The 24,087-nt window shown below is 32.8% G+C and overlaps 1 protein-coding gene and 1 non-coding gene across 3 annotated transcripts; both read left to right on the forward strand.

Moving 5' to 3' along the window:
* Nucleotides 1-316: 316 nt before the first annotated feature.
* Trnah-gug (transfer RNA histidin (anticodon GUG)) lies at nucleotides 317-388 on the forward strand. The gene has a single exon. It is a non-coding gene; the product is annotated as a tRNA-His (tRNA).
* A 1,084-nt stretch (nucleotides 389-1,472) lies between these two features.
* LOC130641516 (protein max-like) lies at nucleotides 1,473-24,080 on the forward strand. 2 transcript variants are annotated; one of them, XM_057448341.1, is made up of 6 exons: nucleotides 1,473-1,626; nucleotides 1,778-1,813; nucleotides 14,552-14,659; nucleotides 15,565-15,639; nucleotides 20,643-20,691; nucleotides 22,960-24,080. In XM_057448341.1, exons 1-6 carry the CDS (start codon nucleotides 1,582-1,584, stop codon nucleotides 23,181-23,183), a joined length of 537 nt encoding a protein of 178 aa, XP_057304324.1. In that variant the 5' UTR covers nucleotides 1,473-1,581; the 3' UTR covers nucleotides 23,184-24,080. The 2 variants fall into 2 exon arrangements, with proteins under 2 accessions (XP_057304324.1, XP_057304325.1); XM_057448342.1 differs by lacking the exon at nucleotides 1,778-1,813 and having other exon boundaries at nucleotides 1,497-1,626.
* Nucleotides 24,081-24,087: the final 7 nt, after the last annotated feature.

Consider the following 24,087-nt stretch of genomic DNA (forward strand, 5'->3'; position numbering starts at 1 on the left):
TCTTTCAACTGATCGCTACTTTCATCGTGATTCAGGCTGGACAGAGTTTCTCTGTCGTAAAAACTGCCGGTAAAAGTGATTAAAATTTTTGTACAATACAATAATCTCGTACCCAGGAGTTGTTTTTTTTTAAATTTTTTGTTACAAAACCCCTGGTGAACCCCCTAAAATAAATAATAAATTTGGGTAAAATTTACTTACTGGTTAGAATTTTGGTGTAATGCAAAATAAAACATTTTACCACTTTATTTTCATTACACACTTTCTGAATGTATATTTTTAGTTCAATAAACACAGAAAAGGAGAACTTCCTGTCGCCGTGATCGTATAGTGGTTAGTACATTGCGTTGTGGCCGCAATAACCCAGGTTCGAATCCTGGTCACGGCACATACCTTTTCTTTTTCATTTTACAAAATTTTCAAGATATTCTTTATCATCATCATCATCATTCTTGGCTTAACGTCCGTTTTCCATTGTAGTATAGGTTGGACGGTGTATATTAATAACCCTCTTCCAGTTTGATCTAGACTGTGTTATATCTAAACTCAAATTCCCTGCATCAAGTCTGCCTTATTACCTCCTGCCAATTCTTTCTCGGTCTATCTCTGGGCTTTGCCCCACGAACTATCAAGTCTCTACACTTTTTTGCCCAATTATATTCCTCCATTCTTTCCAAAAGTGTCCCAAGTACTCAATCTTCTTATCTGGATAATATTTTTAATGCTACGGATGCCTAGCCTGCTTCTTACCTCATCTAAACTCTTTGTCTCTCAGACTGGCGTTACACATCCACCGAACCATTATAATATCATTCCTTTCTGAGCGGTCAAGATCTTCATGCTTCACTGCCCATGTCTCACTACCGTACAACATAACTCTAAGTTGTTTAAATAGTGCATTGTGCATAGCCACAAGACTGTGACTATACATTGTGTTATCACTGAAAGTCATTAGTCAAACCGCTACAATCTTCTCCCTATCTGTATTAAAAACATTTATTACTATTTATTATCCTCATAATGGTCATGAACGTATTTCATCAGGGGTTTTCACCATGCATATGTTTTGTGAATGTTGTTCTATGAATAATATTTATTCTGAGATAAATTAACATTAAAAAATGATCAGGATGTTGCCAGGAAAAGAAACTATTCTCTTTGCCTCAGAACCTTGTGGGGGGCCCTTCCTGCGCCAATAAGGCTAAATCGACACATTAAACTAAAAATCTATTGAAACAAGTTGGCAAACAAAACTGAAAAAACCAATCGGTACCAACAATCAAGGGGGTATTTTAAGTAATTAATTTTTTTTATTGAATAATTTAATTCGACAAAAAAAAATTTAATTTAAAAAATTCAGAACAAGATAACTTTTTTTGACTTTTCCTTTTAAAAAGTCAGTTTTTTTCCCCAATTGATATAGAAGTTTTAATTACTATTTAAGATCAACTCCCCCCAAAACGGTAAATAGTTCAAGCTGTTTAGCTCACGCACGTGTCCGTGTCTCTATACACAACAACAAACTCTGTAGAAAGGAAAACATCAAGCGAAAGAACTTACTGGTTAAATAGAATTACGAAGATGAGTGATGAAGACCGGGATGTGGATGTTGAAAGTGGCGACGAGGTATATTTGTTTGTTGTTTTTATATAGGTTTTTATAAAGGTCTTCTTTTTTGGTATTTTCATTCTTTTAATAAATGTTTGATATCACGCGACGACACCACAAACAAGAAAGTTTAAGTGACCATGTGTTTTTGCATTTTTCACATTTTCAGGACGATTTGGAAGAGCCAAGAACTTTTGCTTCTCTGGTATGGATTATATATAGTTTTTTCTGTTTTTATTATTATAATTATATATCAAGTTGTCTTACCTTACCTCTAAAGAATAAAATTTTACCGTTTTAACTTGCTCAGGCATGAACATTGCGAAGAACGTGTTTTTATTTTCTTTCTGTTGCAAAAAAAAACTACCAAACAATTTGTTGTTTTTAGTAATCTGAGACACTTTCGTTTTCCTAAGCAGCGTATACAAATCAAATTTTACATATAGATGAATTCTGTTGTTTACATTTTCAGCGGTAAGCTTTTTTGGCTTTGGCATTTGCGTGGCAGGAAAAAAGATGGGGGGCGCTAGGTAAAGCAAAGTGATTATCCATCCATTTCTTTACACAAAGGCATTCTTATGATTTTTAATGAATTTAAATAAACCAGAAGGCATCAACCTCCACTCGATAATAGTTTATAACCCCAACGATGTTCCTGTTAGAAGAAATCCACAGTAAAAGATCTTTCTTCACCAATCCTAGCATCTTTTATCCTGCCACGCAAATGCTAGAGCCAAAGAGCTTACCGCTAAAAAGTAAACAAATGACGTCACGCTGCAATTCATCTATATAGTAGTTAGATGTATAATAATTCTTTCAGTCAGTAAATGTCATGATACAGTCAGGAATAACGCATAAACAAGGTATATCTTAATTGAAGTTTATTTTCCATGACTGAGATGAACTTAACACTTTTCAACTGTGCATTCTTTAGGTCGATTAGCAGTAGCTAAATGCCACAGAAAAAAATGACAAGAAATATTCCTCAAACTTCTAAATGGAACAACAAGACATTGACCATTCCTGTTTTCTATAATTTTATCTTTGAAAGTTCTTAAATTTTATATTTGAAAGTTCTATAGCATAACCATTGCATACTGCTTATGGTGCACTATTTTATTTTTCTAATTCAAATTTTTTGCTGACAATCCACAATTTCACGTCAACAAAAACGGTGACATGAACTTTAATTTAGGTGTCTGATGTCAGCAAATTGTCTTTTAAATTTAAGCTTTTTTCCAAGTCAGCTTGTTCACATTTAAACTACTTTTATTCTGTTAGAGTAAATAAGCAAAATGCTCAGCAGCCACTTTTATGATCTTTAGTAATTCTTGCAGGTAAGAAATACTTTTTACCGCTTTTCCATCTATACCTTTTATATATTTACGAAACATTCAAGGCATTTAAGTATATACTATAAATTGTGAAGAAAAAATTCGTCTAGACAAAATTTTGCCAATGTGAAGTTAGTTTTTTTCAAATCACCTTGGCATTTTTCATGTGCCGACGTTAATCAGAAAGGCTGATTATGACAAATACCATAACTGTTACAGTTTTTGCTTATGTGCTGGTAATAATTCTAAAATGATTGTATTTTCAGGGTAACCATTATGGTTCCAGGGAGCTTTTCATATCTTTTTTCTTACCTTAATGCTTCGAACAAACGCTCCCTTCTATTACATGCCCCCTCAAATAGACGCCCTCCATCATAAGGGGCGTTTATTCGAGACAATAGTAAAAGTATACTTACTTACTTACTTTTTTCCTATATCTTAGGCTTAAAGTTTAGTTTTTCGATTTGAAGTTCATTCACTAAAACATGTGAAAATCTTTTATTTTCTGTTGTGAAGATATATATTATAGGTATCCTTAAAAACTGCAAAAGAGACAAAGTGTAAAAAATTTAATAAACGCCCCCGCTTTTAAGCACCACCCCCCCCCCCCCCCCTCCTCGAATAAACGCCCCCAAAAATGTCAAAAAAATTAATAAACGCCCTGGGCGTTTATTTGAAGCATTATGGTACTTCAGAGCTGAATTATTGTGTGTTTGATTTAGATAGTTATAATTTTTGTTTATTCAAAGCTTTTGTTGTGAGATTTTGACTGAAAATTTTACATTTTATCTCCACCAATTACCACAACTAGGAAAATGGAATGATAAAAACCAGCTGCCCATACAGTCAGGGAAAAGCTGAAATCCAGGTTACTCTGTATAATATTTTATAAAAAAAAACAAAAAAAAAATGAATCTGCCAACACATCATCGCGTTGCACGTTGTTTCAACCTTGCACTTGTGGTTAATACGTTTTACCATGGTTTTACAAAATTCATATCCATACAGCTTAAATAACGTATAACGTTTAAACGAATATTTGCAAGTGTGAATCACACTTGCAAATATTCACATTGCACTTGTAAATTTTGCTTACGAGTGCGGTTTTTTGCACACCATAGCACTCATAATTTTTTAGCGGGTGCTTTTTGTAGCTCTGGCATAGTTTTATTCAAGAAATGGCCTGTAGGTAGGTGCACTTCCTACTACTGTTATTCTTGTTGTATGTATTAGATAAAAGTGGCCAAGAAAATTGCTAGCATATGACATTAGAGTATTCAATAAAATACTTACAAACCAGTTAAAATGCTCACATTCCGTATATCCTGCGCACATATTAAAAATCCTGCAAACACGTTTTGCGCAATGAACAGACCAGCGCACTTTGCTCGCTGGTTCAATATTTTTTTCGAAAAGTATTTTACAAAGAAATATTTCAGCGAGACTCATTTAGGATGAAAACATGACCAGGACTGGAGAAGATAAATTTTCTAGATATATCTATATGTTCAAGTCTGTAAATTACATACTTGCCGGTAGTATAGTAATAGATCTTTAACAATCTGTAAGTTATGCATGAAAAACACCATTGATTATATGTTGTATTCTTCCGTTGTTAACGAAGTTATATATTGTTGGAATAAACAAGTCTAAAAAATAATTTAATAATTTTGGTGGTTGAGCCTAGATGAATTTGTGTGGTTGTTCTCACAAATCCTGTCAAGCGCCATTAGAACCATATTTTTTCAAGAAGACTTCGCTCATACACTGGAAAATACACTTTCTGATGATCTGAAATGCTCATATTTCAAAACTTTCTCTGTGTAAGAAAATTTTATAACGAATAAATGATATCTTTCAAAGAAACCCTGGGTATGCCACTGATGTTTGCAACATAATTTTATTAAAAGAAAATGAATTTAATTGATACAGGCTTCTCATTTTGAGGTATGTGATCGCGTTCCTATGCCGTATCGCGTACCTGAGTTACATAAGGTACGGAAAGAGCCGCCCACAAACCTCCGTTGACAGATTACTTTAAGATCTGAGAATTATTGAATAATCCTGGTTCTTTTAATCTGCAAGCAAGTCTATTCATAGCCAACTTGCCCATCCTAGCAAATTCATTGACTCCTGACTTGACTCCTGACTTCGTTAAAAGAACTACGTAGACATAAATCTCTTTTGCCTGGCCCCTTCGTCCTTAGTAACTAAGTCTTACACAAGTAATCCAGCCATGCAGTTCTTACCTAAGTGGAGGTGAATGCTAATGGAGGACGGATAAAACAAAACTGCACTCAAAGGCAGAACAGACAAGTTATCATGGATTTAGTTGTACATAATTTCTTCATTTGACAAAAAATTGGGAAACCATAGCAGGTCTGAATTTAATGGATTTTTTTCTTTATGCCGCAAGTGTTATTCAAACAATTTTAAAAACGAAACCTGTTGTCTGTATAAATTTAGTTACAATGTTAAACTTTCCAAATGAATTTTGTTTTATTTTTTGTTTGTTTAAGTTTTATTTAAGCCACGTGGCTAAAGATTTTTTATTTGAAAACGAAGCATATTTTGCCTATTTGCTTGTGATGACCTAAAAAATAAACAATAAATTTATGAAAATGTCAGTATCAGTCATGCATACTATTTGGGACAAGTAGAAAAAAAAGTTAAGATTGAGAGAGTCGCTATACGTAGACGCTCAATCATCGTGTTTGTGCTTCACAATTCAAAACGTACTCTACTTTTCTACCCCAAAATAAAATGCAAAACAAAGATTAACCTTGGAGCATGTATTGCATGCTTAACATCCTTTGCACGTGCGTTGGTAAACAAATAAATAGCCATTTTAAAAATCGCGTACATGGAGCAAATTAGGTACGCTACGCAATCGCGTCAACTGGCGTACGTGATTGATCACGTAAGTACATATTTACAAAATGAGAAGACTGTTCATCATATCATGCATTCAAATTGTATCAATTTAAAGCTGTTGGGAGAAAACTGGTAATTAAGCTGCAACAGTCAGGTATTATCGTGCGATTTCACGGTCAACGTTATACTTGTATTTAAGCTGCAGCTACCTCATAAGTTCCCAAACCTAGGTCCCCAAATCCGTTTCGCCTTTGCTAGAAAATATTTTTATAAGTGCCTGTCTCAACCTCCCCCCCCCTTTGGGCGCATATTTGAATTTCATAAAGTTGAATACATTATATATACTCCTCATCACAAGAAATTCAATGTCTGGAATTTTTAATAAAAAAGGGGTAACCAGAAAGAAAGAAAAACACAGTTTGTTTAAAAAATTGTAATCTTTTTCATTTCTGGAAACTCATAGATATGAAAGAAATTATAAATGTAGTCTTATTTAATCTTTGAATCTTAAAAAAATTTCCTAGAAGACATACTTTTGAAAAATACTTTTATAAGCGATCTCCTCAAATAAAGGACCATCTCAAAATGTTTGTACGTAGCTCGTATAATTTGTATAAAAAACTTTGTATCAATTTATTAAATCCTTTTGTTCTTTGTTAAATTCTTTTGTTTCTGGTTTCGTATTGAAATATTTATGCGCAATTACACTGGTACTTTTAAAGTTCGTTTCAAGATCGTGTAGCAATTTACTTTGTTCAAAGTTCGTATCATTTCATTTTGTACGATTAAAAAACTTCATTTAAGTTCGTATCATATATTAAAAAAGTTCGTATAAACTTCGTTTACATTTTTTATTTTAAACGAAGCACTTCGTATGACAATCGTTTCACGAAAAGAAGTACTTCGCAGCGTTCGTATAATTATTCGAAAAAAACATACGAACATTTTGAGACGATCCCTAAGCACCTGTTCCGAATCATCCCCCCCTTAAAAGCGGAAAATTTTTAAAAGCACCTAGGCGGTTATTCAAGCTATTACGGTATGTAATTTGTATGAAGAAATATTTATTTTGCTATTATGAAGTTTGCTTAACTGACAAATTAGCTATTTGTTGTTGTTAATACCTAAGGTATTGATGTCATTAACTGAATTATCATTAGTGAAGCCATTGCATTGCACTTTATGTTTAAGGCTTAAAAACTTCGAAATGGGCCGATATAATTGATGTCATGTCCTGCTTGGTTAACTAGGCACCACCTGTGACCAATTCTACGCCAATTTCCTAAAAACTGAGTAAACCTACCTGTTCCAGAACTGACAGGTTGATGACGTCATCAACAACTATTTGCACCTAGATATCAATGCAACTGTTCATCAAAAGGACATGATTCTACACATTTTCTTGATCAGTGTTTTCAGGTCTATAAATGGTGACCAGAATTTAAAATAGCTGTTCAAGTCAATTTTTTAAGTGGTCAAAAAAATCAAAATGACTGCATAGGAAATGTAATTATACTCTTCGTAACTACTTATGGGAAAAATGTATTTAACATGGAATTTCCATGTGGAAAATGCACAAATATTTTGCCAACTATATAACGTTGGTACTTTTTAAAAATTTACGTCTACAATTTTTTTAAGGTGTAAAGTTTGCCATGATTTTTAAAAGGGCACTCCAGTGAAAAAAAAAATATTTAAAAAAATGTTACTTTGATTAACCAATACATAAATATGTCAAAATAAACCTTTTACAATCGTTAAAAATCTTTATTTATACCTTAAACATCTTCAATTTCAAATAAATTTGCAAGGTTGCGTGAAGTCGAAAGGACTAGGTCCGAATAAATGAGCATACGTCACATCGTGCAGAAAGTCGGTGAGCTCAGCAGGCACACCTAAAGGTTTGTTTACTTACTGTTTACATTGTTCGTTGATAACACGTCTCTAATAATGACAAAGATTATAACTCAGAAAACTTAGAATCGGATAATTCTCTTCATGAAAAAGACTTTACAAAGCCACAGCCATACGACTTCGAACCTCTTGTGTCTCACAAGAGAGCAACGTTCTTAGCAAAATATTTTCTTTTTAAAAAAATAAAAAATACATTTAATCGCTTTTTTTACGTTCTTTTTTTCAAATAACTTTACATTTGCTTCAGTAAAAAATCTTTCCTACTTCTACAAGCCAATTTATTTTTGTATCACAGTTCAGCAATACATTTCTCCAGAAGTGCTTTTTTGCGCACAAATGCAAACAAATTTTATATACCGTTTAAATTTTCTCCATGATGGAGGACCATTGAAATGCGTAATCGAAAGATTGAATAATGTTTGTGGTGATAAGTTGGTAAAACGGGGGTATGAATATTGTATAATTAAAACTCATTCTATTGATTATAGTAGGTCATAAATGCGTTGCAGAAGCTACTGATTGATAAGTGGTTTTTTGACAAAGCTGTTTTAGAAACTACAGCATTGGCATCACATGCAGCCTTAAACAGTAACAAAGAATGAAGAAAATTGGCACATTTACCCCCTGGCAGGTCCTTCCATCAAAAGGCTTCTTTTTTGAAAACAAAGCATAGAAACTTGAGCGCTATGAAAGATACATGTGTAGCTAACTAGAAAACTTTTTTGTCAGTGTTTGTATTGGAGATTGGTATAATGTTTTTCCATTTAATATAAAAATGTACAAAACGCTATTTGGTTGTGTTTTGTGGATACAAGTACAAAATAATGAAATGAGAAGAAATGAGAAACTTTGATCGCGTTCACTAGCTAAAATGGCATTTTCACGAAGTGGCAGTATTTTAATATGAAGTTTATTTCCTGGAGATCTTATTTAAAAGAACTATCTGTGAAGTGCGACAAACAAATATAAAAACTTTGTTAACTTGGTAGATCACCTGCACCTCGTTTGTTTAGCCATTTTGTCTGATTTCTTTTTTTTTAACAAACGGGATTCTGTGAAAACTGACTTCTTTACACTTCTCTGATCGGTTGGTACATCGAAACGCAGAGCAACTAATCATTTTTTTAAGATTTAAACGTAAATCACATACAAAAGCGATTTTTATGTAAGCTATAGGTCTGAACATGAACGTTCTCTGCACTCGCTTAAATTTTCTGCACGATGTGATGTCATTATTTATAATCGGGTCCAGTCCTAAATGAAATCTTGTCTGTCTGTTATGAGGAAAAAATTGAATTTGCAAAGGCTAGTATAACAGTTTTAAATAAGGAAAACCAGTGAAGTTTTTTTTTTTTGATTTCTTATGCTTTTCTGAGTATGTATAAAACAAAAAAGAAAAAAAGTGATTTTCACTGGAGTTCCCTTTTAATTATAGTTTCAAAATTTTTTCTGAATTTTTGTAGCGTAAAATTTAATTTTATTGTGAAATGTAATATTAATAATGTAAACAAAATCAAAAAAGTGGGATAGCTTTTTAAAAGTTTCTTTAAGGGATGCTTTGTCATATTTGAAATGCTTGTTGATATTTTTTAGATTTTTTTGAATATGTTCTTCACATCACTTAAGTCATAAATTAAAACAACATGTGACACTTAAAAAATAACTCTTTTCCTTTGACTGTCTATTTACTTATTACTTATCAGTACAACATATCCCAAGTTTAAGTTAGTTGTTTTATTTCAGCTCTTTCAGTTCTTTGATTTGTTTGTCTGTCCCATGCCTGTCACAATTGCCTAGTTAAATGCAGTTAAAATAACAATATAATACTTATTTGTTTGATTTGTAAAATGTTTGTGTAAACATTTGTGAATGTTTCGACTCATGATTTTATGTATACCTAAAGACTGCCTGGATGCAGTCCTATGGTCCACAATGCTGTGAAGGCTGACCTTGACGACAGCAAAATTTTGTTGGAGAGTTTTTTAGACCTCACCATAAGGGTCTATTTTTTTCAACAAGATATCTGGCTACAAATACCACAAATCCCACCATTTTCAGTCTTTTTTCATTTTTTTCAGTCTTTTGTGGTACTTGTATCTGAATTTCTTTGGCTTCCTGGGAAGCAATGCAAACGTAGTATTGGTGGTACTCATAGCTAAACTAACCTGGACTTCCAGTGTAAACCTTCATGTTCCGACTTCCAACTTTCAGCCATTTTATTCTGATAAAACGCAGCAATCATAGTAATTTATTCGCAAAAAGTTACCATATTTAAAATAATTATTTTATGATTATGCTTGTTGCGTATTAATATAATTAATTCGGAATATAAATAAACAGCAAAGCAATCAAATCAAAAAAATGCATGTGCGCTTTTTGTTGATATTAAAATGAATATGAGTGATTGTGATAAAGAATTTTCAACAATTGATCAAAGTATCTTTAAAAACTGGAGTTTAGAAGAAAAAAGAATGCGGATACCCCCATTGAAGCTAAAATTGCTGGCTGCAACAACATCCACAGCAACAATTAAAAAGAATCAAGGAGAAAAAAGGAAAAAACGAACATAAAGTCCCAAGTGCTTCAAATCAACCAGAAAATAATGGAAAAGAAGTTCCCCTTTTATTAGAGGGCAGATCTCAATAAAGCATTATCTATTTATCAAAAACACAAGGAGAAATTTGGTAATGTTTGCTATAAGCAAAAGCAAGTATGGCAAGTTATCGCCAACGAGATAGTGATTGAGATGAAAGCGAACGGATATGGAGAAGACTTGATGTTTAAGCAATACAAAAAAACTGTTGATCATAATTGACAATCAGGTAATGATAGAAAAACATGCAAGTATTATAACAAATTCATTGAGATTCTGGGAAATAAGGCAAACGTCACCCCTGCCGTTACTGTCAGCCCATGAGAGGAAATACCATTTCCAAATGGACACTCTCTGCGTCAGAATACTTCGGTATTACAATCTCGAAATAATTAAGAATACGGTTTCCAGCTTGCCTTTCTGCTGTTGTATTTGAATAATGCTGGTATTAAATGTAAAAATTCTTCATCTGAATCACTATTGTAACTCGGCCATGTTTGTTTACAAACTAATATATTCGGATAATTTATGCAAATGACAACAAAATAATTATTTTATTTTCGAACTATCTATTTTCAAAATGGCGAACTAATGTGGTGGTGTTCGTGGCCAGATATCATTTTTTTTTCAGCCCTAGTAAGCGTCGTTAGTGCATGTGGTATTTGTAACTGTTTTCTAAGTTGAAGAAAAAGAACCCTAAGTACTAACTTTTTTCAACTTATTAATCCATTACTATCAAATTTTTTTGAAGAAAACAAGACTTTGTTAAAAATACATACGATGCATATGACGGATAGAAAATTAATAAATTTCTGGAAATTGCACCAGTTTTGATAGTCCCTTATGTTGAGAATCCTTAAAAATCCTTTTCCAAAGAGAAAGTTTGTTCATTGTGTTAAGGACCAATTTTTTTAGAATTGTTAGCAGAAAACTCCTGGAATCCCTTGGGATTTCTTTTTGGAAAGAGCGGTAACACTGTACATCAATATATTAATAGGTTATGTCTGTGTGTAACACCAATAGTGGACATGTTCATTTCCCTTTGATTTACACATTTTGCAAGATTTTTTTCATAACGTAATTTTTATCACAGTGGCATAGTCCTCCATTTAGTCAAAACATGATGGAATAAACCCTCACTTATCAATCTCTCATCTCCTGCATAAATAACTAGGGACTACCTAGGGCCAAAATGTGACCAATTTACTAAATTTGGGAGAACCCAACTGTTTTAAAATATCTCAGTTAAAAATGTCATAAAAAACTTTTACACCCTGATATCTCTTTAAGGTAGTGACTGCTACAAACTTAAAACTTCTATATAAACTTTTATCTAGACAAAAATAAAGAAAACATATACCTTTTTTACAGTTTTTGTTTAAAACCCATGTAAACAAAACTTTATTTCACATGGCCATGTCGAAGCACAGCTATGTTCGTTCTCAAAGTTAGCACGCAAAAAAGATGGGTCAAAAATTTAATATGCATAATTATGCGTTTGACGTCAGTGGTCGTATACTTAAAAGACTGAAAAGGAAAAGCGGTATTAAACCCCTGGAAATAATCGCATGCGAGGGCAGAGCACGAATGGGGTAGAGGAGAGAAAGAACACTGAATTTATTTATGTGTTTCTTGTTTTTTTTTTGTTTTTGTTTTTTATCATAGTTTTATACGTTTGTGTTTTAACGAATGTTCAATAATAACGTCTCTAGAAGGTCTATCAACCAGAGCGATTTTTCACGTTACCGTTTTCTTCTTTTTCGGGCACTTGCTTTACTTCCACCAGCCGCGGGCACAACAATCTTCCGGATAATATAGTGAAGATACCCAAACGATTTTTCCTCCTTCACAGGCTTCGCAACGAATCGTTTTGTAGGCTTAGAATAGAAAACTTCAAATAATGGCTTCATTGTGCCTTCCTGGTCTATTTGAACTTTCTACAAAGCAAGCAATACGTAAACTTATCACCGTGCATTATTACATGTAAAATATCTTTCTAAAGTATTCCACTCACCTGTGCCCTGTTACACTGTTCACTTGGTCCATCCGCACTATTATCAGGTATGTTGTCTTCCTCGCTTTTGTTATCATTATTTTCCATTTGTGTTGAATTTAAATTCGCAGCTAAATCAAATGATATAGAAACTCCAAGAATTTTTAAGAAATTTGAAACTTCTGCCGGACTGTTTAACTGAAAGGAACGATGGCAAAGACTCATCGTTCCACTTTGTAAATCTTCATCTTCTTCTTCACTGTTGACATCAACACTCTCATCAAGACGTTCTGTTCCACTCTCTAAATAAAAAGTCGACGTGTTATTCTTCTTTCTTTCTTGATCAATCTTGTATTGCAAAAATTATTGGTTTCATATCAGAAGAAAATGTGTAAAAACAAATTTGTACTTACCATATGTTAAAGATGACTCTGTCTGTGACGCTTGGGTTGCTGCATTGGAATAACGAATTGGTGGTGTTTGTGTTTGTGCAATTACGTCAGGTTTGGAGTTCACTTGTACGCCATAATCGCGAACTTTCAGATGCACTTGTGTTGCGACATTTCGTGTAGCTGGTTTGTACCATCGCTCAGTTTGAACACCGATCAAATACGACGAAGAGGAAGAGGAAGAAGTAGAAAATGAACATGATTCCACTGGCGAAACAATCGATTGTGATTCTAACGCATAGAGAACAGCCTTTAAAGAAATAAAATTGAACGTAAAAATGTGACATGGATTACTAGCTAATCACATTTACTATAGAACATACCTCCTTTTGGAATCTTGCTTCCACTCTCCTTTTTGAAACTCGTTCATTGGACTTTTTTTTATGTGGAAACAACGTAGGAACAGAACCAGGTATCAGCCTTCTTTTTGCTGTTCTATCCTTGTAACACTCCATACTGTTTTGTAATTCAAAGCTTTTATCGAAGCATTCCTCCGTAAAATGGTCGGAGCACAGCCTCGCAGTCTTTGGCAACTCTGTCATGTTAATCGCTTGGACCCATAATTTGCGTACCTTTGGATTTTGCGGGAGACAAAAGAAACTTTTCTCTGTTTCCCGTTTATTTTTATTGCTGCAGCCGTACACTCGTATATCTCGTATTGGTTTTTGAAGAAATCATTTATTTCATTCATTCATTTACTGAAAAACATTACAATTCGGGTCTTTCATTCCTTAAATATATGACCACTGACGTCGGCGAAAACATATTATGAAAGCCTCGTTTTCGTGAACTACGGCATTTCAATATGGCGAATCAAAGTTGTTGCACAAGGAAGAAGCTTCGAAAATAAGACGAGGAACATTAAGCAAATTTAAGTTTTACTCGTGAAGTTTTAACTGGTAATTTATAAGTAGTAAGACTTATTCTTGATGTTAACTAAATATTAAAATTAAGCAGTCACTACCTTTAATTTGTTTGTCAAAAGCACATTTTTTTTATCATACCAGCTCTACACAATTATAAGCAAACAAAAAAATATCCAAAATAAGTATCCAGGTGATGTTGAAGTCATCAAAATTTAAATTAGGCTTATTTACTAGTACAGAAAATAAAAGATTTTAAAGCAAAGTCACATAGAGTAAAGCCTTAAGGTGATAGGAATAACATCTATATAAGTTGGTAACTTTTATTCCCAGGAAAGGACATGAATAGTATATGAAGAAAAAGTGAGTACAAACATACTTGATGAGCTTCTTAAATTCATGTATTAGTGTTGTTGTATTTTTGTTGTTGATTATTTATTACCTCATGTAGAATATGGCTCAATCTCAATCTCTTTTGTAGGCCATCTTGTAAAGTATTTTATTTTAATGTTTCATTTTTTTAATATCTGTTTAATCCTTGCAGTTTTTTCTAAGCATTCAAGACCTGATCCAGGTCAATTTAGATTTCACTGATTTTTGGGAATATTAGTAATATCCTTTTTTCTTTTCTTTTTCCTAGTTGTTATGGTCTTTTTTGGGACTTGTAATTATTGGCAATTTGTAAAATCTAGGAATATACTATCACCTATCTGATAGGTGAATATGCTATCACTTGTTTTGTAAAATTTATAGAACACTAATATTTCAGCATTTCATTTTGATTTTCTGTTTCTTCTAAATTTTATTGGTCAGAAAATGTCAAAATCTGTGCAAATTATTCTCCTTTATAAATTCACTGCAATATTTCCATTCTTTAACATTCTAAATTTATAATTTTTTTGTATTTTTATTTCCTTTTTTAGGCTGATAAAAGAGCTCATCACAATGCATTAGAAAGAAAAAGAAGAGACCATATAAAAGACAGTTTTTGTGGCTTGAGAGATTCGATTCCTTCCTTAGAAGGAGAGAAAGTGAGTCTTATTATTAACTGATCGACACAACACAGCAATATTTTTGTATTGTACAAACACATTTGAACGATTACAGTGATTTTAATAAAATGCAAAGTTTTGTGTGATGCTAATTTGCTGATTTTATACAAAACCACAAGAATATTTAGACTTAATATGACCACATCTTAAATATTAGATTTTGGACTGCGAATCTAAGAATAACCATGCTAGCATGTTTTCTCTGTCTAAACATGAGTCTATTGGTTAAAATTCATTGCTAGAGGGTTAGACTCTAACCCTCCAGCAATGGATTTTAACCCTGCATTTTACATCATGCAGAAGCTATACTATTTGCATAGATAACTTTCTTTGCTCGGAGCAAAATGACAAATCACTATTCTAATTTAACAATGAAGTGTAATCAAAATCACATGTCTAATTTCTTCAAAGGTAACCAGAGAGACAAATAAGTATACAGTTTGAAAATCCTGATATTTATGAAAAATATTAAAAATACTAACAAGCCTATCAATAAGAAAATAACACTCGAGCAATAAATCGGTCACCCAAGGTTACAATAATTTAGACTGGGCAAGCAATCTGAATATTTTAGGGTTTTTTTACTGCAAATAATAAAAAAGATAATATTGATTTCCATGTGAGATGAATTGATTTTGCTCTACCAGACAAACTTTTTGTGGAATTGGGGGAGCAATTAATGGCTAAGCTAGTTTCTCATTTCTTAGAATTGGGTAAGTCTTTGCAAGAGCGATTGCTGTCCCCTTATTAATAGGCCTGTACTAAGACAGTTCAGAAAGTTTGTTGGTGGGAAACGATTTAACTAGCAACATTTGTAAACAATATCCAAAAATAAATTAGATGTTCTGTTTTAACTCATTCCATTTTTAACTTCATTTCTTTAGTCATCAAGGGCACAGATTCTTCACAAAGCTACTGAACATATCCAGTACATGAGAAGGAAAAATCATTCTCATCAGGTAAGATGAAATTGATTTTTTGTAAATGCAATATGTCTCTGTTTAGTAATTTTTTAAAATAATTTAAAAAAGGACTCTACAGGGCCACGATACAATTCATCAATTGAGATTTGTTGTATACTATGTTTAACTAAAATCATGACAAGCAACAATGAAATTCGTAAAAACATTTATTTGCGATCCGTAGTACCACCTGATAACTTTTAAAAATTAAATTTTTTTATTATTTATTTACAATGCTGTGTGTGGTGTGATGACTGTCTCTTATTGATAGACATGTGCAAAGCGATTACATTAGGAAATTATGATTTATTCTTATATAGCAACTTATTCTGGTAATGTTTACATGAACCTGTAATGTTTACATGAACCTACAAATTATTAGTGGCATAAATTTCTTTTGCATAGAAATTATGTGAAATAATGCCTGCGTTTTTTTGTGACAGAATATATTCTATATGGCATTTTCATGACCAGCCATGGTAGCAGAAAATGGAACACATTGCATGAAAACAAGTTTAGTTTAGATAAAGTTTAGGACAAGTTGTTTACTGGCTGCTTGGCCTCAGTTATCAAATGTTAGTTTTATAATTCTCAACTAGTATATTGAAAGAATTGTTGTGGATACAAGTATATGGAGGCTAGTATTAGTGGCAGTGCGACAAAAGTTATGAATATTTGTTTTATTACGTTGTATTTATGGCAACTTTTATGTCATGTTGGATAGCTAGCTGATACAAACACTTTTTTCAATTCCTTCGAACAGTTTAAACTTTTTAATGTAAACACTTAGTGGGTTATATCTTTTGCAAAAATTTAGTAAGTTTTTCTATTTAGCTAGGTAGTATAGCCACCTATGTATTGTCATTATTGTGACACTCCCCTGCTAATTTTTGTCTTCCTGTTTAGTATACATTTGTAATCAGCATATTTTTGGCTCAACCCAGATGCTTGGTAATCACAATGTTTTTAGTATTGGCTCTGGCATAAACCAAACTAACTAGCAAAAACCTTTCAGAAGTTTAAGACACTTTCACACATTGAACATGTTTCTGTTCTTATGAAATATTTTTTTGTCAAAGGTCACAAATTTACATTAAACTGTAAAAATATTAAGTAGGTGTTGCCAGTAGCTTTCTTTTAAAAGTTAGATTCAAAGAAAGTGCATGATTAGGTCTGTATCAACCATTTTAATGATCCTAGTTGTAAACATGATTTTTTGCTGCTTGAGTTATCTACAAAAAAGTAAAAAAAAGTCATTTCATCATCGTCATCATTCTCTGCTTAACGTCCGTTTTCCATGCTAGCATGTGTTGGACAGGGTATATTCATGACCCTCTTCCAATCTGATCTAGACTGTGTTAGATCTAAACTCAACTTCCTCTGTATAAAGTCTGTCCTTATAACCTCCTGCCAAGTCTTTCTCGGTCTGCCTCTGGGCTTTGCCCCTGGAACTATCAAGTCTCTACACTTTCTTACCCAATTATCCTCCTCCATTCTTTCCAAGTGCCCCAGCCAATTCAATCTTCTTATCTGGATAACATCTTTAATTCTACGGAGACTTTTCTACGGAGACTTAGCCTGCTTCTTAGCTCATCTGAACTCTTTCTGTCTCTCAGACTGGCGTTACACATCCACCTAACCATTCTCATATCATTCCTTTCTAAACGGTCAAGATCTTCCTGCTTCACTGCCCATGCCTCACTACCGTACAACATAACACTTCTTACACAGGCCTCATACAACTTACCTTTTGCCTCAATTGACAGGACTCTGCTAGTCAACAAAGGAAGTAACTCTCTTAACTTTTTACAAGCAGAACCTATCCTGCAAGTAACACTTCTTCCAACACCCCGTTCACTGCCCAACATATCACCTAAGTAACAGAAGTTCTCAACTATCTCTAACGAGCCACTGTTGTACATCATTAAAGCTGGAAATACTTCATTCTCTATAATCTCACCTTTGCAACGCTTGCATACAAACTGAATGTCAGCTCTTAACCTTCCACTAATACTACTGCACTTCTTATGTACCCAATGCTTGCAAGTCTGACAAAAAATTGAGTTACTACCAACCCCTTTCCTGCAAACTCCACAAGGTCACTTTCCAACTACAAGGTCACACTTTGCTGCAATGCTACTAATCATGACTTTAGACTTTGCTGTGTTTACCTTTAGCCCTTTCTCTTCTAGTCCTTTCTTCCACTTCTCAAACTTTTCAACTAGTTCTTCCATCGACTCTGCTATAAGAACCAAATCATCTGCATACAATAACTCCCAACATGGACAACCTGTTCTGAACTCCATCGACAGCGCTTCTAAGACTAGAATAAACAACAAAGAACTAAGTACAGAACCCTGATGTACACTAAATTCATCACTAAGTGAATCGTTAATCCTGACACGACTTCTAGCATTGCTGTACATAGACTGTACCATCGTAACTAGCCACTCGTCCACACCTAATTTTCTCATAGACCACCAAATAACTTTACGTGGCACTCTATCAAAAGCTTTCTCTAAATCTACAAAGGCAAAATAGAAATTCTTTCCTTTTCCTAAATACTTTTTCTAAAGCTGTCTGAGTAAAAATATGGCATCTGTAGTGCCACGCCCTGGAACAAAACCAAATTGCATCTTATCTATATCAATTCTTTCTCTAAGTAACTTATCAATCACTCTTTCAATAACTTTTATTACTTGATCAACCAACTTCAAACCTCTATAGTTACCCCTTTCTAATGCATCACCCTTGCCCTTGAAACAATTCACTATTACACTTGACTGCCACTCACTCAGAATAGCACCATCCTTTATAATCTGGTTAGCAAGACTTGTAATAAGCTCAACTCCAATATATCCAGATGCTTTTACCATCTCTGCAACAATACCTGATACTCCTGCAGCCTTGCCAATCTTCAATTTCCTAATAGCCTCCACTACCCATTCTGTCTTGATCTGCGTAGCTGGCCCTTCTACAACATCATCATCAGACAAATTATCCTCGTCACAATCAAACTCAGTGTTAAGCAACTTCTGATATTTATTAGTTGAAATTCCATATATATTTAAAACTCCTTAAGCAGTCTAACATAAAGAATAATTATAAAGAATATTGTTTTTTCGATTATTTTACATTTTGCACATAAGTCTATTGACAAAGAAAATAACATTACATTTTTTTAAATATCCTTTACGGTAATACAGGGAAGAATAAAAGGCATTGTAGAATAAATAGCCTTCAACAAACTCTTGAATAATTTGCTAATTGAAACAAAAGAAAGTACGGTGAACCATTGTTGAATATTCTTGATTTCAATTAGAATATTCAAACAATAAGTATATGTGTGCATTATTTATTTCTTCTCTAATTTTTTTTAACTACATCACGCAAGAGTAATACAAGAAATGACTTATATTCTTCTTGAGTATTTATACGTGCAAGTCCTTCTTCAGTTGGAATATTTTTTCGTAGATGCAAAACATTAAGGCCATCTATAGTTTATTTATATTCACGGTAGGTTGAGTTATTGTGGAAAATCTTTTGAGTACAAAAGTATATGCATAGAAACAAGATTTTGACAAAAACAACCCTGACTTGTTTATTTATTTAAAATTCTCTTATCTTTTAAAAGAATACTTTTCCAAAAATGCCTATTTATTATTAATTAAAATACATCATTTTCGTTATAAAAAATCTATCACCCTTATTTAGAATTACGAAAAGTATAGTTATACAAACTTTTTTTATGTTATTTCCATCAGATTCGTCTAGTGCACCCTATAACAAATTTATTTTTACAAAAAGTTATTGAACTTTGTTTTTAGGTACAAATAAATGATGGAACTCATAGTTTACTTGATGTGGGACAACAATTTACTTGGCTGTACTTATAAAGAATGTTTTTGTTTTTTAATTATAAAAAAAGCATTTATCTGTAGTTACAACAGTACCTTTCTTATGGGCCATGATGTTATAAAAATTAAGTCTCAGGGTACTTATTGTTAATCATGCCTTTACTGTGGCAGAATGCAAACTTTGTGCTAATTTTTCGACCTTGATAGCATAAAACCTCAATTACGTCCATTGCAGCAATGATCTGTGTAGGGCTGAGTGTTGGGCCCATTAACACGTGTAGAGCTACTGCCAGAGTCACAAGTTCTGGCGCACAGATTGTTGCCTGCTTTTTTTTACCTAAGAATTTGTTATAAATCCTTTAAAATTCATCTGTTTAAGGATATTCACTTTATAATAAGTTTTATTTATTTTATGTACTCCTCGATTTATTTTGAATTGCTTGCTTTTATTGTTTTTGACTGCAGCTGTTGTTCATCATTGTTTTGTATAATTTCTTCTGTGGACAAGTATTTGTATTTAAAATTTGTTCTTCTTTGTTTTTGTGCACTGTATTACTTTTATGTTAGTAAAGTGGTTAATGTATATTTCGCCAAATCCTAACAACAAGGAAGATTTTGGATTAATTCGGATCTTTGGAGGGTACAACCTCATATAGCACATAGCCATAACCACCTGTCCTTGGATAAGTATTATCATTACAGCTTGCTGTTTTGTCACTTCATCATCAATCGTAACATGATGCAGACCATTTTTTATCCTAATACCACCAACACAACATGCTCAGGATAGACAAGTCATATGTTTTTTATAAATGTTTTCAAAAATAAAAGATATCCAATAACAATGAATAAAGTCAACAACATTGGTTAAAGCTTTCTAGTATTAGCCAATGCCAGTGCAAAATATAAAATCCATAACAATCAACTTAGCTAACTAAACACCAGAAAATAATATAATCTTTATGCCCAATAAACGCCATTTTCTATTTATTTTTCCAAAAATAAATGATAAGCCTACTTTACAAGTTAATTTAAGAAATAATGTAAGTAATGTGTAATGTAATGTGTGCATCACTTTGGTGGAGAATAAGAATTGTCTCCAAACTAAGCTCCTTTTTATGTTTTATCTGTTGGTATTTTTAGGCTGACATTGATGAATTAAAAAGACATAACATGATATTAGACCAGCAAGGTATGTAATGTTAATAATTTATTCTCTGTAATTAATTTCCAACCAGGATATGTTCAGATGTGAGTGTGCCTTGTATTAAATGTATTAAACTTTGATATCTAACTCATGCCTAGTTTAAACTTTCTGTTGTCAAATATTGCCATAAAAAGTATATTTATGTATAGCTTATGTATAAGCATAAGTTGGGCTCCCATATTAGCATTAGATGTTAAGTCCTGCATCAAGGAAAGGTGGTCACCTTTTTTTATTTTCCCATACTGAGAAGTTAACCCTATTTTGTCCGAGGTGTTTGGAGCATATAATGACCGTAGGAACTGATCCCTTCCTCTGTTACAACTTTCGCTAGCTTTTTTTAAATAGAATCAAACTTAGCACACTTATAGTACATCATAAAAAGAACAAAAAACAGCAATTTTTGTTGAAGCTTAAAATTTATCCAAAATACCACTATCTGCTTAAAATTCAATTACTTTTGTTCTTTTTGAAATTTACCATAAGTTACCATATGCCATGAGATTAACGAGTCATGAAATTAATGTGATTTTTTTTAAAGTTCGCGTTATTTTAATGACCGTTAATTAAATACAATGTATATAAAAATACTGTTAATTTGGTGAATTTTTGATAATATATAAAAGCCTAAAACATAAAAATACAATTTTTTTACAAATTTTCTATTTTTTCCTCCTCATCGGACGATAGCTCAACAGTGTTCTCTTTTTCAGCGATCTTTTTTAAAATAGCTTTTGTATCATCTTCATACTCTGATCCAGTGGAAAATTTAACTGAAAACTAAATTTTTAATATTGTCTTTCCAAACAATGAAAACTCTTATTTGATTTCCAAACCGCCTTGTAATAGAGAAGACCGCTTTACTACAGTGGATTCAACTGTTGCCGTAATTTTTGCTTTGTGTGATATCGCATACCAAATATATCTGCTGATCTCCTGGGGATATGGCCGACAACACACATTGCCAAATGAACTAGACACAAAGTTGTGTCTGTTTATTAAGAATATGAGAACAACAGGAGGCACTATTAATACGCATGATGTTTGTGGAATTTTAATGGGCCTTAATAAAGCTGATCTTGCAAAGTATGGTTCATATTTGGAGTTTGTGATTACAAGAAGTTGGCTTCAATCGCTTTACAAAAGACTGAACTTTTCCCGTCGCATGATTACTATTTCCAGATCGATTGTAACAACAAGCTCACTTCTAAATATTGTTCAAGTCATGGTGCCAAAAAAATATGACTCGCCTTCTCCAACCGCTTGATTTGACAACAAATGCATCAATGAAAAAAAGGAGAAAAATCATTCAGTGAGTACTTCACAAATGTTATTACCGAGGAAATGCTTTTAAACCCTGATCGTGACGTGACAACCTTTGAACAGGGCTCCCACGCCTCCTCTTAGCCCCTTAAATCTCCTCAAATTTAAAAGGTCTCCTTAATTCTGAAATTTAGGTTTTCTTCTCAAATGTAATCAAATGTAATTCAAGCAAAGTGTCTTAGTTATCTTTTGTAGGAAAATATTGAGACGCCAGTTTGTGTGTTTCTTCATTTTACAAGTGCAAGTTTTTCTCCTTAAATCTCCTCAATTTTGTTAACAAAAGCTCCTCAAAAATCAGAAAAACCTTCTTAAAAATCAGAAAAACCTTCTCAAAAGTCCTTAAAACTTTTGTTTTGAAAGAAGAGTGGGAACCATGATTGAAGTTGATTTTTGCTTGTCAACTTTCCGAACATGCGAAACTCATGTCGTAACATCATCACTGCTGTTTAGAGGGCTGCTTGGATAACAAAAACATTGGAAAGCGCCAGAGAAGCAAATAGCCTGATCAACATGGACCCATTTTTGTAAAATTACAATTTCATATCATACGAAAAAAGTTACTGTTAAAAAATGTTTTTCCTGCGTCAAATTTTTTTCCCTCTTTTTTCTCAAATTCGCGTTAATTAAATGCATTTTATAAAAAGCCATTAAATGCCTTTTTCAAAATAGTTTTATCGAACCACGTTAATTTCATGACCATTAATTTAATTTGCGTTAATTTCTTGACTCTTAATTTTATGGAATAAGGTATTACATTTTCCTGATTGAAAGGATTTTATAGAAAATTAAGAGGTGGTTTCGACTAATAACCAATATGTAAGGTTCTTAAAGATTTGGGACCTAAAATTTTGGCATGCAAGTGTCAAATATAAAACTCGGTATCATAGCCCTCCCCACTCAAATAGAGTTAAATTTAAGTTGTTGTATTTTTAGTACGACAATTGGAAAAAGCAAGAGCCAGTGGTACGCTCACTCTTGATCCGGCTACTGCTGCTCTTCTCAGCCCTGATATGTTGTTACAAGCTCCTTCTACTGATAATGTAATGGTACAAGCAGATGGCAAAAACGAACCTGTCATACTGGAGCGCCCCAATAATGCTGGTGACCATGATGATTACACAATAGCACCAAAGCGTTTAAAAGCAGAACCGCCTTAGAATTTTCAGTAGACTATATTCTTCTGTGTTGTCAGGTGTCACTTAATAAATCATTTTATATTATCTTTTCTCTTCGATAATTTTTCTCAATTCCAATTCGATGTTGCAAATATGAGTGTTTAAAGAAAAGGCCTAAGCGGTGAGTAACATTGTGTTTTAGTTTAAACATTAATCGTAGTTATCTTCTGCAAAAAACGTTTTCAAGCTATCTTTAAAAAGCTAAAGAATATTTAACATTCCATTTCCTCTCTTCTAATATTAATTCTAGTTAAGTTTTTGACAAGTTGTTATCAACATGTATGTATGTTTTATATTGTAAAGACTAATTTAGTATACAGTACTGTTTTTTAAAAGGAGCTATGAAAAGTTCCGTGTTGATATTTTTGGCAACTTGAACAGACATTTAAGTGCTTTTAATAGTTCCTTTAAAGACAAGAATGTTATTTATTTTGACAAACTTGTTTTACAAACGCAGTAGGCTGGCCACTTGTGCTTCATTTGTGTTGGTTGATAAAGAAACCAGTCCAATAGTTGTATATGACGGTTGAAGTTAAACAGTTGTTCATCCGAAAATGTGAGATCGTTCTTAGAATGATTTTAATAAATTATCAATTAATATTTAAAGAAACATTTTTATATGATTTTACAAGCTAGCCATCATACTAAAATATATCTATTGACTAAATAGTAAAAGGTAATACATTTTTAATTATGTAGGTCAGTTTCCTGTATATGTGATTGAAAGATAAGAATTTTCTCATAAAATTTTGCAACTCTGCCTGTCTTGGTTTTAGTTTACGTTTGCACAAAACAAAACAACACTTAGGTTTATTTGGCAGTAGGTTTTATCCGTTTTTTTTTTGTATATTTGTGAAAATAAATCTCTAGATGGATAAATGTTTTT

This window comes from Hydractinia symbiolongicarpus, chromosome 4 (genome assembly GCF_029227915.1).
Source record: "Hydractinia symbiolongicarpus strain clone_291-10 chromosome 4, HSymV2.1, whole genome shotgun sequence".
NCBI classification, from domain to species: domain Eukaryota; kingdom Metazoa; phylum Cnidaria; class Hydrozoa; order Anthoathecata; family Hydractiniidae; genus Hydractinia; species Hydractinia symbiolongicarpus.

Bases quoted from the DNA above. Each gene is read 5' to 3' on its own strand.
- LOC130641516 (XM_057448341.1), top strand. From the start codon at position 1,582: ATGAGTGATGAAGACCGGGATGTGGATGTTGAAAGTGGCGACGAG. The intron at 15,640-20,642 runs GTAAGATGAAAT...TGGTATTTTTAG, and splicing joins GGAAAAATCATTCTCATCAG to GCTGACATTGATGAATTAAA. The intron at 20,692-22,959 runs GTATGTAATGTT...TTGTATTTTTAG, and splicing joins CATGATATTAGACCAGCAAG to TACGACAATTGGAAAAAGCA.